This window comes from Struthio camelus, chromosome 3 (assembly GCF_040807025.1).
Source record: "Struthio camelus isolate bStrCam1 chromosome 3, bStrCam1.hap1, whole genome shotgun sequence".
Lineage (NCBI taxonomy): Eukaryota > Metazoa > Chordata > Aves > Struthioniformes > Struthionidae > Struthio > Struthio camelus.
The window spans coordinates 82,546,897-82,560,643 of NC_090944.1; the positions used below are offsets into that span (position 1 = coordinate 82,546,897).

Below are 13,747 nucleotides of genomic sequence, written 5' to 3' on the forward strand. Positions count from 1 at the left end.
ACTAATTAGCAGGGAATGCTTGAGGGGGTTAGGACGCCTGCTTGGCACTGTGGAAATCTGGGCTTTAGTTTCTGAATTAATCAGGGAACATCATCATCCCACTTGATAAAGTCACAGTTTGTCTGCATCTTCAGCTCTGCACATTGCACGCGCAATTATAATTGCCTGCACACTCCCTTCCTCCTCAAAAAAAACCCCGCAAAAAACCAACTACAGAGCAGAATAGGAAAAGGTTCAAAGAAGCCAGGGATGATCAAAATGGTAAGTGACCTATAAGGAAAAACCAATAGGACTTCTCAGTGTAGAAAATAAATTACTCGGGAAGAAGTTTGACAGAGGTCTATATAGTCTTGAGTGGCAAGGAGAAAGGGGATAGTGATTGAATTTTCAGGGCTTCTTCCAGTGAAAGAACGTAGAAGGTTTACACAAAGCTGGCAGGAGGCAAGTTCAAAACACACAAAAGGATATCACGGATACTGCTAGGTTATGGAGTTTGCAAAGGAGACCAGGGAAATTCATAAAGAGAAACTGTTTGAGAAAAATGGATGAACATGAGGAAACGATGCTGATTCATGAAGTCTTTAAGTCACCAATGACCTGTTCCCCGAGAGTACCTCAGGAAGCATCAAATATGCTTGCTCTGTTCTTACACTCTTCTCTAGCTATGTGCTTTTGACCGCTGTCCTGTAAGACTAGGCTCTTGATAAGGTTTCTGACTGTGCCCACACAGACAACCTCTGCATGTAAAAGAAGCCCACTCACCACACTGCTATCGGAAGTCTAAAGGTGACTTGTATTTCTGCCTTGTTTCAAACTCAGGACTGGACTATATCGACTAATGATCAGATTTGGTACGGTTGCTTTCTACTCTTATGTTCTTCCTGCCTAACACTGAATAGGTCGCAAATTCCATGTTTCTTGCTCTCTGTAAATTGGGATAAAAGTATGATGTTGTTTGTAAGTACATTGTGGATACCTATGAGAAACTTAAGCATTTCTGCAATGGGACACAGATACGTACCTAAAAGAAATAAGTCTGTACCACTGACATAGTGCATAGCAAACCTTCTTCTATCCTAACCATAATAAGATCCTGAAAATTTTGAATTGACGCCCAAAGGCGTAAGTATTAGCCCAGAACAGGGCACTATACTGGTCATTAAGACATTATGTATGACCCTCCCTGGAAACTGAAAGATCAGTTTCTTAGAATGCATTTCCCCTTACAAAAAGCAGTTTATTATTGCTGATCTGCACATTATGATGTTTAATCTAGACAGTGATCACCCTTATTCCAGTAAATGAGAATCCAACATATTCTGGAAACAAGCTGTATATAGGCAATTACGGTTTGTGAACTTTGCAAAGAAGGCGGAGTGCATTTCAGATTAACTAGTCTTGACAGAAATCTCTGCATGAATCCCATACCAAACGTTCCTTTCATAACGGTTTTCAAAACAAAAACTAAATGCATTAGTGAACAAAAATGATGCAGAAATGCAGCAAGCCATAAGTGAAAAGCCATATAAAAAAACATTAGTGTGATATCTCACATTCTGCAAAACTCAGATAGAAATACTAGTTTAAATGTAAAAGTAAGTATCTAAGCGGACAGACAACAATTGCTTTCTAAAGATTTTATTATATTTTTAAAATAAGGAAAATGTAAAGGCAGCAATCTAACTTCAGTGCTACAGCTATCATTATGATGGCACTTAGAGATAAAAACCAAAGAAAATTGTCAGATATGCCATATATTTAGCTATGATTATATTCCAGCATGCCTACTGTACGGGGATTCCATGTTCAAGAAAAAAATTTTCTCTGCCTTTCAGAAATTTAATACATTGTGGAGTTGAGGCGTTTCAATTCAAAGCAAATAGCAATTTTCTTTCAATAAATGGTTATATTTGAGTGGCAGATTGACAGAAAATGCACATACTCAGAGAAAGACATTTGGCTCATATTTTCAATTGGAAAAAGGGCTACTACAAGGGGTATAGCACCTCTATTTTTTCTGTTTTTAGTTTCCTATCTACACTGGATGAAACCAGGCAGTTTGAGGCCAAACCAGGGCTCAAAAGCTTGGATTGATAATGTCAAACCAAGTGAAACCCATACCAATATAATCCATTTCAGTTTCTCATCCCTCATGACAAGCTTACACCTTCCGTGAAATAAATTCTCAGTCAACAGAAAAATCCAATTTCTTCAAAACAGAGAAAGTAATCTTTTTTATCATCTGCCTTCTTAATTTCTCACCCTTTCAGTGGTGCAAGACAAGGTAGCTGGAAATTAATATGATATGTGGTGGTTCTTTTTTTTTTTCTTGCCAACTTTTCAATTAATTCAATTTGCAAGTGTTCATACAAAGACCTTAAATCTCTATAGCTGGCTTCTGATCAGAGGACAACACAACATGCAACCTGAGCAAACGCAAAAATACTGCCCAGAATGGAGAACTTTCTTTTCTAACTAGTTTTTGTGCAGGTTTAGAATAAATCCTCTTAATCCCAATAGAGGTCAGGGACTTCTCCATTGCCAGTGCTCCCTTAGAAAAGGGCTAATTACGAGTAGCACAAGCCTCATGAGGCACAGCTGCACAAGACTATGACAGGGAATAGAAAAGGCTGCGGACGGCAGCGAGAGGGCCTGTTGTCTTAGGGTCCTAAAGGAAAGCAGACAATCTGCGAAACATGATCTGTTTCCCACCAGTGCAAATAAATAAATTAGTAGCAGTGAAAGCCAGTGGCCCAAGCTGAGAAGGAAAGAGGCAGCCAGAGCAAGGGAGAAAGTCAAGCATGAAGTATCTCGGTGCTAGCTACAAACATGGGCAGAAAGCATACAAAGTCATCCATTGAAAAAAGGCCGGAAGGATTATGAGGTTTTCCACCATAATTATTATTACCGTTCTCCAGGTTTTCACTGCTCTCGTAGCAGCCAGAATCCCGAGGAGAGCATCCAGTTAGGCCTTGACCTTCTATGAGAAGTTTCTCCTGAGATCCTGACTGGTCGCTGTTACCTAGAGGAAATGAGGGAGTCCAGTGAAAATAGAGACAGAGAATCCAGTTGAACTGGATTCAACTGACAGTTGAACTTCTCAGCCTTACACTTCCAACACCTGCATTATTTTCACTATTACATTAATCTTATCAGACCAGTGTTTAAATAAGAGTGAGCATTAGGGACAGCCATCACTAATAGCATTGGGAAGTATTCATCATGCTTGGTACAGGATTAAATATCAGCCTCAGCATGAGTGTCAGGGAGCAGTGACGTACACAATGAAAGCAGAATGGAGTGTGTCTCCTTCTCAGCTGCCTCACTGCCAAGTCCTGCAACTTACCTTTTAAGTGGCTATGGGAAAGGAAATTATACTAAACTATGGCAAGTTTATTTAAAACAAGGTTATCCAGGTTTCAACCCCCCAGTTAAGTAAAAGAGAAAAAAAATCCCAACCTTGACCTACTCTGCAGAAGGGACCAAGAGGAAGAATCAGGAGTAGGTCTTGCAAAGTCAGATACTGACTCCTAATGAACGGGTAAATGGACAAGGGAGAGACTGGGGGTAAAAACGCCACCTTCTATCTGCCTTCCTTGCCTGTGCCTAGAGCCAACACTAATGTGGTGCGGACAGGGCTGCATAGGCTGCATATCGGGAATTTGCCCATAGTGTTTGGTTGGAAATCATGCTTTTGTAAAGACACTAAATCTGGAGCTGCAGAGAGAGAAAAAACAACTCCATGAGGTAAGGAGATAACTTATGTTGTGTGGTGGTTTTTTTTTTTTTTTTAAATGAGAAAATGTCAGAAACACCCATTCTACTTCCTATTCTCAGAGCCTGCTGAAGGGTAATTAGGAGCTGCTGCCCCTCCCTCTCTTTCCTTTCTGTTCATCACCCTTACTTGGGACTGGAATTTATACTTCCTAACCGCCACATCAAATAGTTCCTCACATTTTCAAACCAAAATTGAAGGTCCTTAAAAAAAAAAAAAAAAAGATTTATTCACAGAAGACAATATTCTAAGTAGGTCTGCAAATAACCGAGAGGTTCATATTAGGTGACAAGTACCACTCTTAAACATGCAAAAAGAATCTAAGCAATTCTGCAATTGCAGTTTTTTGTTTTGGGAGAAAGTCTCGAAGCCGTTTTGGGAAACGTGCAAGAAAGGTACATGTCAGCGAAAGCTCAGGCCATACAGCACTATCCAGAGTCTGACCACGAACCTCTCTGTAACAGAATTAAACCTCACTCACTTAATAAGCAGCTGTTTAAATCGCTGCTACGGCAGTTTAAGCTAAACTGTAGGATTTTGCACAGAAGCAGCTGAGAAAGCCCTCACACAATCCATTCCACTCTGGGGACATTAAACTTCTGCGGACAATTTGGGATGAAGGGGGAATTCAGTATCGTTTTAGATTGCTGCAGTTAGGGGTTACATGGGTCTCAGCCCCTACCTCCAGCAACACTTGCTTTTCAAAGGGGTGATTCTGCTCTGCTACGACTCTTGACTTTCACACAGTCAGTACAGCTCCACCTCATCCTGTGCAACGGGGGCCCTCTCCAGTTTGACTGCCAGGGATCACCGTGCTTCCTCCATCTTCATATTCACTTTCCTGGGACCTTCTGGACAATGGGCAGAGTGGCACTGTTGCATATAAGACAGTTGTGCCACTGTCTTTCACTCTTTGCACCTGACTGATAAATTTTTCTCCCTTTGAAAACTGCTGTATTGTCATGTATATAACCTGAGGTACTTGCACAATGCAGCAATTCAGAGAGTCCAAGGACCATATGCGTATGCAGGTAAAAAAGCAAAGGTTTACCTCACCATCACCTTTCCCCACAGCTCTCTGGGCTTTGATCTTTTCCTTATCCTTGGTAACCCTCAATCTCCCCTCTCTAGTCTAGAAGCTCTCTTCCTTCCTACTCTCCATGCTGCAGCTGCTTCGTTTGAGTAGGTTATCTCAAAACTTATTCAGCCTCAGTATTTTCAAGGGTTAGGTTATTTGTTGTACTTCTGACATCCTATCACTTGAATAATTCGGGAAGCATGAGAAAAGAATTCTAGTAGAACAAAAGCAAGCCTTAAGTCACTCCTCAAAAATCTGTGAGCTGTGACACAGGAGGACCATGGATATAACTAGATTAGGAAAAAAATGTCAAAAATCCCTGAACCGGTTTTGTGTTCTAAGGGATTCTTGGCAGAGCTCTAGTAAACCTGAAAACCCCAAACAATCCACGTACTATCATATTCCTGTAAAAGTTCCACTGCTGTGAGGAGAACAGCTCTGTGCTCAGGATCTCGGATGTTCAGTTCATCCAAATCTTCTTCTTCTAAAAGCTTAAAGGTATCCAGATCTTCATAACCATTGAACAGAAAAGTGGGCATGTGCTCCTATACAGAAGGTAAGAGGAAAAAAGTGAACTATAAGACAACATATTTATTCAACTTATTTTGGCAATAAAAATACTAGAGGAGATTTTCATTACCAGGAAAAAAAAGCAGTAGTTTAGCAAATGCAAACCACTGCATAACAGCAAAATTACAGGATTATATATCGTATAAACATCGATCACAGAGTAGGGGAGGTAGCTATGCCAGAATTAGAATGCTGCACGCATTTTCGCGTTTAGAATGCACTGTATTAAATGCACTGGGTAGCATGTTACTGAGACACACAATATGGCACAGCTGTTTACTGACGGGTAGTACAAAAGATGAACTACAGCTACCACTTTCCGTTTGCTTTTGAAATGTGTTAGCTGGCAGCCATACTACGTAACGCTTTATGCTTTCTGAGTGCATACAGCTTGTAGTACCTCATCAAGTGCGACAGGCAGTTCTGCCAGGCCTCGGCTATTAAAACTCTGCAACTAAGGCTAAGTGAGGTCATTTTCCTTAGGATTAGGAATCTGCTGTACAATTTTCAAAGCTAGTAACTCCAAAGGGGGGCTCCCTTTCCCATAAGCAAAACTGAAGGGCAAACAGAAAGAGAGAACATGGACCTTTAAGTTGATGCGATCCAAAAGATCCTCAACGGACTTGGGCTGAGGTGGTCTGCTTTTCCGGCGTCTCCTGGTGGGCCGCTTTGGCTTCTCCTCTTCTTCATTTAACACATCCACATAGATAAACTTGAAAGTGCCGACTTTGTTGTTCAACAGGCCCATCCACGTGCCCATGGGGGGTTTGCTGATTATATCGATGATGTCGCCTTTCTGCAGACCGAGGAAGCAAGACGGACATTTAGGCATGTTTTCTAATGGGGAGTCAAACAAACTCACCATTTTCCCCTAGTATTTTGTGTTCGCACAGCCTAGTGTACAGGAAAACACTAGTTTTGAGAAGGTTAACCAGTTCTCTTGCAAGGATGTCTGATTATATTTGTTTTAAAAAGGAAGAAGGAAAAAAAGGGAATCCAGGTGACTTGCCTCAGATCACAGAGCAAGTCAATAACAGACACTGGCACAGATCTCAGCTGTCCAGATATGCAAACCTGCTTACACAGCGGTACTGCACCACTGCTGTTTCATACAGAAGGCTCAAAGGTGTGTAACTGTCTGAAACTGGTGCAAATGGGAACAGTCTCAGGCTGCTCAGTGCAGATGGGCAGAATCTGACATCAGATTTTCTGAGGAAAGGCAGCATACGAAGAAGGAATGCCACAGTACTGTAGCCTTCCCCACTACTTTCCTGATTATATCAAAGAAGTGGACGCACAACAGTCTTTGCATCATTCAAGAGGTTGCCCTACCTATATCTGCTTTAATAAGAATTAGCTGTCCTTGGTATTTTAAGTAAAGAGCGACCTGTAAGGAGTCAGATAGGCTGGACAGAATACTGCACAAATAAAAACAATAAAAGCTGATATCCAGAAAAATTAAAGGAGAATTAACAACATACGGTCAGGGTCAGCAAAGTAATTCTGTATTAGCTAAAAAAGAGGTCATTTTATCTGAAATGCCTTTAAAAGACACTGTATGCAGGCTCATTCACATTCCTCAGGAGATTTTTGAAAATTATTAACTAATGGATTAATTCACAGTGACAGGCAAGTATTTTTTATTTTATTTTATTTTTTTAAATCCTTGCAAAATTGCTTCAAGTGTATTTCCGGGGATGTAGGGAAATACTAAGAATTACTTAATTACATTCTATAATATTTTGCTATCATCCAAGCACATCTTAAAGGTATCAGAATAAGACAGGTAAAAAGCCTGCAAAAACCACGTGCAAGCTCATTAAAAGACTAAGAATTGCAAAGTTCTCATGAAGAGCTTGTCATTAGGGGTTTTGCCAGAATAAAAATTTGACCCTCATTAAAAGCAAAAACAACTGGTACCTTGAGTTTAAGAGAGTCAGTATCATAAGGGCTGGGAGTAAAATCAGTATGAACCCTGGCTCTTCCACAAAACGGTCCTCTGTAAGGAGGCTCTTCATCATCACCATCTTCAGATTTCACGCTCTCCCTGTTGCTGGTTGAGGAATCTGTTGTGCTCACTGTCTGACCACCTAAGTACACGTGTGTGAGAGACAAAATATCAGTTTACAGAAAAAAATTTCCTTGAGAAGAATGTCCAGAAACAGAGGCAAGACAGAAATCCCAGTTAGAGCTTCCTCAAAAACAGGACTTCTTTCTACAAAACACTGTAATTAAAAGTCTTTAATTGCTGTTATTTCTTACATTTATATACACATGATGGGAGCTTAGTTAAACTATTTTACATTCCTTCCCAAATTCATTTCCTCAAAGATTAATTGGGGAGTTATTTAATTTATGCCTTGTGCGTGGTACTTCACAGATGTGATCTGCCTGGAAAACTTTGCCCACAGAAAACCTCAGTGGGAAAACGAGGCCCCTGTGAGAGGGCTCCAGAGTCCCAGCGTGTCCAGGAACATGGTTTTATGGTAACACTTTGTGCCAATATTTAAACAAACAAAAAAAATCTAGTAAGTTCTTGGCTTCTATTGGTCAGTAATTCATGGTGGAGTCCCCTATCTGGATCCTGCTTAAGCGCTGATTTTTGCTCGAGACATTTTTAACTGACGTTTTAAATAATACTCCTCTGGCTAGTCAATGAGAGGACCTCAAGATGTCTCTGTAACAAGCTAAAAAATAAAACAAAACAAAACAAAAAAACAGCCAGAGTCCCCAGGAGAAATCTATTGTAAAGATATGCCCATTCATTGGAGGCCTTTGACCTGGATCTTTGATTCTCACTCAAACCATTTGTATTATAATAGCAGCCAGAGAGCAAGATTTCAGTTTTTCAAGGCTCTGTATAAATACAAAACAAAAGAGATGGTCTCTGCACCAAAAAGCTTACAGTACTTTTGAGCTAAAAGTTGAAGATACTGTTCATTGTTAACCGTGATGACTAACCCATCGGACTTTCTACTTTTAACCGCTGCTTCTGTTTTGACTTTCTCCTATTCTACTTACTGCGGAAATCTCTTTGCTCCTTGCAGCCACAAAAATAGAGCGATGCAATTACGGCTGAACTTACTCATTGAGCTCTGACCGCTTAAGGAGCTCCTCAGGCTCTCCACCGAGCCACCAGCTTTCAGCTTGGGCTTGTCCAGGGAGTCGGTGTCCGGCTGTGGCGACTGTGGAGAACCTGGCACGACATCTGGGCTGGACTCCTGCTAGGGATTGAACCATTTCAGTTTGGGAAACGAACACAGGCAGTGACAGGAGCTGCTCATTCATCTTTGAGCAAAGAACATCTTGTACTTTCCTACTGGTTACCAGATAGCATGAAAGCTAATAAGTTTATCAGCCTATTTAGCAGTACACAGCTGTGTCAGGAGCCCCATTTTATTGGGCATGGTGGCACAGACAGCAGTATACAGTCCAGTCTGAAACAGTTAACACTGGAAGTGGAAAGAAGCATTACATGAAACTCCACTTTCAAAGGTTTTAAAAGTAAGCACTTGCTATTTTACCAGCAGCACTGGCCAAACACCTAAAGCTTAACTCAACTTTCTGAATCAGGATTTTGTTTAAAGATGAGTACAATCAAAATAGACAATGCAAATGAGACACATAGCAATGCACATTTTTTGCAGTGCTCATTCATTTCCAAGAGAGAAAAAAAAGAATTAACTGGAAAATGCAGCCTGGGCATAATATAAGTACATATAAATATAAATAAACAAACACACAAAAATATTTTGCTGCATATGCAATAGGTGAGGCAATTTCTCCTTTAATGCAGTCAAGCATTACAGTGAATCCAAAAGGGTCTTTCCTAAATTGAAATTCTGTCAGCTTATGCGAAGCATAGTTAAAGTGAAGCAGTGGTTATTTGCAGCCAGAATAGGTTTTGCTTGTTTTTTTTAATGAATGCAGACCGAGACCCTGGCACATACTTTGAGTCATGATGTCACAAAGACAGAAGGTACAAATAACTCTAAAATGATTGTGCCAAAAAATTTGAAAATAGAAGAACTCTAGCTTGAATACAAAAAGAGTTTCTGTGCAGATGTGTGGTGATGAAAATTCTAGATGAAACTTATGATTTGCATGCTGCAGAATCATCAGGAAAAAAAAATCATCCCAGCATATGACTTCAGAGGTCAAGTCAATCTTGGAGAGAGCTAGAATGCAGAAGTATTGCTAACTGTAAACTGATTTCTCAGTGCATCCCTTTCTTAAGCAGACTTTCCAAAGGGGCACTGTAAAGCCAGTCAGGCACCAAAGCATCTTATTATCAATGTTAAATCATACCTTAACATTTTTTAATTATAAGTGTAAGCATGCTGTAGCATTGCTCCTGGTTATGAACAAACAGCTAATAGTCCTACAAGAAAGAAATTTCAGCGTCCCACTGCACTACATAAAACTGTCCACAAAACTGCCTGATACACTCTCTCCAGGTTTAGGAATTTTGGGGTTATTATTTGAATCTGATTAATTAAAGTGCCTTTTACAAACATTTCGCATTAATCAAGTGGGGCACTGCTACGTTTCCACTTCCATTTTTCTACTACTGCCAGTATACCCCGGTGAGCCAGTGACTGGTAAGTGACCACTTGAGGGCGATGTTTGCCAAAAGAAGCTCCGCTTTCCCAGTGGTTTTGTAAGCTATTACTTACACATTTCAAGTGGAAAGATTGGTTTTAAACAAACTCTGAAGAATTTTTGACAGTCCACCAAAGCAAGGAATCCAAACTATACCAAAGAGATTTTTTTTGGGAAAAGGCAGCAATCGTTCCTAGGCCACTAAAATTCAAAATCTAGTTTTGCAACTAATGCACTTCAGGTTTGCCTTCAAGAATGAGCTATAAAGATCTGTAATGAAAGGAAGAATAGCAAAATCTTCTACTGGATGCCCCTCCCTGACTATCCTGTGCATCTATTTTAATGGGCTGCTGCAGAGAGCAAGCTATAATGAAGAACAGATTCATAATAGAGGAAAAGAACAGTGTACACAGAGCTATGCTGGGAATTTAAACTAAGGTATAAATTGCAGATTATATATGATATTGTGACCCTATGTCATAGACCAGTTCCCTTAATAAATAATGGCGATAGATAAAGAGATGGAAATACAGAGCAAGATGTGTAATGCCATCAACCATAGGCTTCTGCTGATGAGGTACTTGAATGAAAATCTGAAAATGCATTTTCACGGTTGGGCTTCTATAAGAAGCCATTTCACAGTGAGAGATTTTATAAGAACATAGGAATAAGCCATACCAACTGTTCTTGGAAGAAATTGCTTCCTGACCTGACAGACTCCTCAAGTGATACCTTGAAGTATGGGAATCAACATTAATTATCACATCCACAATATTAAGAGAGTCCACAGCAAATCATACCTGCTCAGACAGAGAGTTGCTGTATTTTTTAGACATCCTTTTCTTCATGGTTTCTTTGACAGACTTCACCTTTTTGCCCAGGGATATACGGGAGGCAGAGGGTGATTTGATTACTTCTTTATAAACAAAGTCTCCTTCTTTGCCCTGCAAAACAAAACAGGGTTTACACCCATAAAATGCAAGAGCCAATTTTTCTTCTCAGTGCAGCAATCACTGCAGAGGCATCCAGGCACGATAGTAGCATGGAGTCCTGTTCGCTGCTCTAAATTCACTGTTGAGACCTTGCGCTAACCACTGTAGCAGCCCTCTCTACTCCTTTTGCTCCTAAGGCCTGATTTGTCATCTCTTCTGTTGGTACTGTGTGTGGATATGTTGTGGTCTGTTAGGATGCCTTTATTCTTTTGAGTTTCAGCCAAGTATTTGATTTTGTCAACAGACATCTCTATGGTTTCCAGCTAAGCCCTCCTCCTCAGGGGACATACAGCAGTAGCTGTGTCTCACGATGGTCAACGCTACAGCTTAAGAGAACTCAAGTTACCTCTGAGAACCTAGAGAAATACATACTTGGATACCTATATCTGACTACCTAAATTTACATTTTATTTTGGGACAAGCATTCAGTTAACCTCTCTTGATGACCCGCTTTGTGGTTTTACTGTGAATTGTTAACTAAAAAAAAAAAAGTGTGTGGGGGGGCTACTGAATCCACCAACCATGGTAGAAGGTTGCACTTGCTCAGCTATTCTTAGGATTCAGACACATAAACAGGTTATTGTAGGACTCAATTAGCCGGTCCACGTATAGTGGATGACAAAGGCATGCTGTTTTGAACTCATTTAACCTCTTCTAAACTAGCCTGAGTTACCTAGCATTTACTAAAGCCACAAGCACACACACAGAATTACCATGGATCAGCTGACATTTTACAGAACTTATTTATATGACTCAGCCCATTTTCAGGCAGTTTGTGCAGTCAGCATGTTAAGCACATTCTTCACTCTACAGTACTTGAGGAACCACAGCAAAACAACTCTATTAAAGCTATTACCAGAGCCTCTATTGGTAAGGACACATCAAAAAGTACATTGCAAAAAGGACCAAAATCTCTTCAATAATTTGACTGCAGAATTTGGTCTCTGACTTGCAATAAAACTTTAGAGGACAATTTAGATGAATAAGATAACAAATCCTAAAATGCGCATACACTACATTCTACACAAAGGATTTATCTTTCCAGATTTATGCACGTTTGTTGCTTTAACATGTTCTCTTAAAAAGTCTTCGTGAAGTTTAACTGACATTTTACTTCTGACGCTTTTGTTTTTTTCCTTTACAAGTTGTTTGTGATTACAATTTCTCTGGTAACTTCTGGTCTTCTTTCAGCAGAAATTAAGGATAGCTCTTTGCATGATCTTTTCTGGAAAAAAACCCCTTTAACTAATGGATTTGCATGTTTTCAACAAAAGCTCTTGATTTGCACACATTATTCTCGTGCACGGTGTCTCTCTCATTGCTGACGGTAGTAGAGAAAATGTAGCATCTAAACTTCCTGTTTTCCTATGTCAAAAGTATAATTTGAACAAAACGTAACAAGCTAACGATGCATAAAGATAAATGTTGCGAGTTTTTCCTTGAGTAGAAAGTTGATGAAGAAAATAATCCACAGTTTTGTCCAATTTAGGGGAAATTTTTGATGTAAAAAAAAAAAACACTAGTAAAATGATAGCACATACTTTTTTTTTTTTTTAACAATTTAAACTTAATTTAAAGCAAAGCAGAGAAATCACCAGAGCTAAACTTGAAATAGTAGAGGTCCTTCTTGATAATAAAAAAATATATATACATATATGGGCAATTTAATTTGATATAATATTCTGGCTCATAGTTATTTTTGGCTGCAGTTTGAGCAGCATTAACACTGGGATCAACATGAGTAACATAAAAGGAATAATTCTCATGACAGTTATTTTATTACATTTTTATTTTTTTAAACAACAAACAGCACGGAGATCAATCTTACAGCACCTAGCACAATGGGATCCCGGTCTACTCCAGAGCTTTTAAATAAAATGAGAAAACAAATAATAAATCACTTATGTAATGACTTCCACCCCAACAACTTGCAGATATTCTCTGAATGACAGCTTGCCTCATCATTCCAAAAAGTAAATGTTTTACCAAGAAAGTATAGTAATCATATGTTTTGCCTGGAGAGACGCTCTGAAGAAGTCAGACACAGGAACAGTCCACAGATGTGCCCCCAGAACTGTGCTTTGATCACTTGTTCCTGCATCTTTAGACACATGATATATAAATAGCTCATACACACATGGATATGGGTGGATATGTTATTCTCAAAGCTAAGGAAGTCTGTGGTTAAAAAAGACACCCAGCCTTCTTGGATCCCCAAACCGCTATTATAGACCTAAATTACATTTAGGCCTATTATAACCCTATTGTGCATTTCATTTAATGCTATTTCAAGCCTGTGCCTTTTGCCTTAAACTCACCATTTGTTCAGAACTGTTTCCAATATGAAGGGAACGATTTGTCAAGTCAAATCCTCCAAAGCTACAGGTTCTCTGCAAAAAACGAGAGAAACAATCGTATCATAGTGATTAGCTCACTTAAAACATCAGCAATTTGGAGAATGCCAGTGAAGACACTAACGTGTGCAAAAATGGAAACAAACACACAAAACGATGGGAGACCAAAGATTCAAGCATTACAAACTGAGAATGCTGTTGTAAAGCAACTTGAGTCATTTGTCTCTTCCAGAAACCACTCCTTGGTCTAAGGTCTGTTGCTGTTGAGTTATCTATTGCCTACTCTTTTTTAAAAAGAAAAAAGACTTCTGATCTGAGGAAACCGCTCGTTCATCTTACGCATAAAGTTTTCCAGGTTCCTGGCAACTTCACCTCA

General features: G+C 39.6%; 1 protein-coding gene across 9 annotated transcripts in view; it reads right to left on the reverse strand.

Moving 5' to 3' along the window:
• Positions 1 to 13,747, reverse strand: part of LOC104151180 (SAM and SH3 domain-containing protein 1) — a 591,062-nt gene that overhangs the window by 11,855 nt on the left and 565,460 nt on the right. For 7 of the 9 annotated variants that reach the window (XM_068938786.1, XM_068938785.1, XM_068938794.1 and 4 more), the window contains exons 11-17: positions 13,336 to 13,407; positions 10,826 to 10,969; positions 8,509 to 8,644; positions 7,344 to 7,513; positions 6,010 to 6,219; positions 5,248 to 5,398; positions 2,909 to 3,022 (exon numbers count right to left, since the gene is read on the reverse strand). In XM_068938786.1, coding sequence (XP_068794887.1) covers positions 2,909 to 3,022; positions 5,248 to 5,398; positions 6,010 to 6,219; positions 7,344 to 7,513; positions 8,509 to 8,644; positions 10,826 to 10,969; positions 13,336 to 13,407 — 997 coding nt within the window. Of the gene's footprint in view, positions 1 to 2,908; positions 3,023 to 5,247; positions 5,399 to 6,009; positions 6,220 to 7,343; positions 7,514 to 8,508; positions 8,648 to 10,825; positions 10,970 to 13,335; positions 13,408 to 13,747 lie in introns of all 9 variants that reach the window. The other 2 variants (XM_068938793.1, XM_068938791.1) reach the window with 1 other exon arrangement.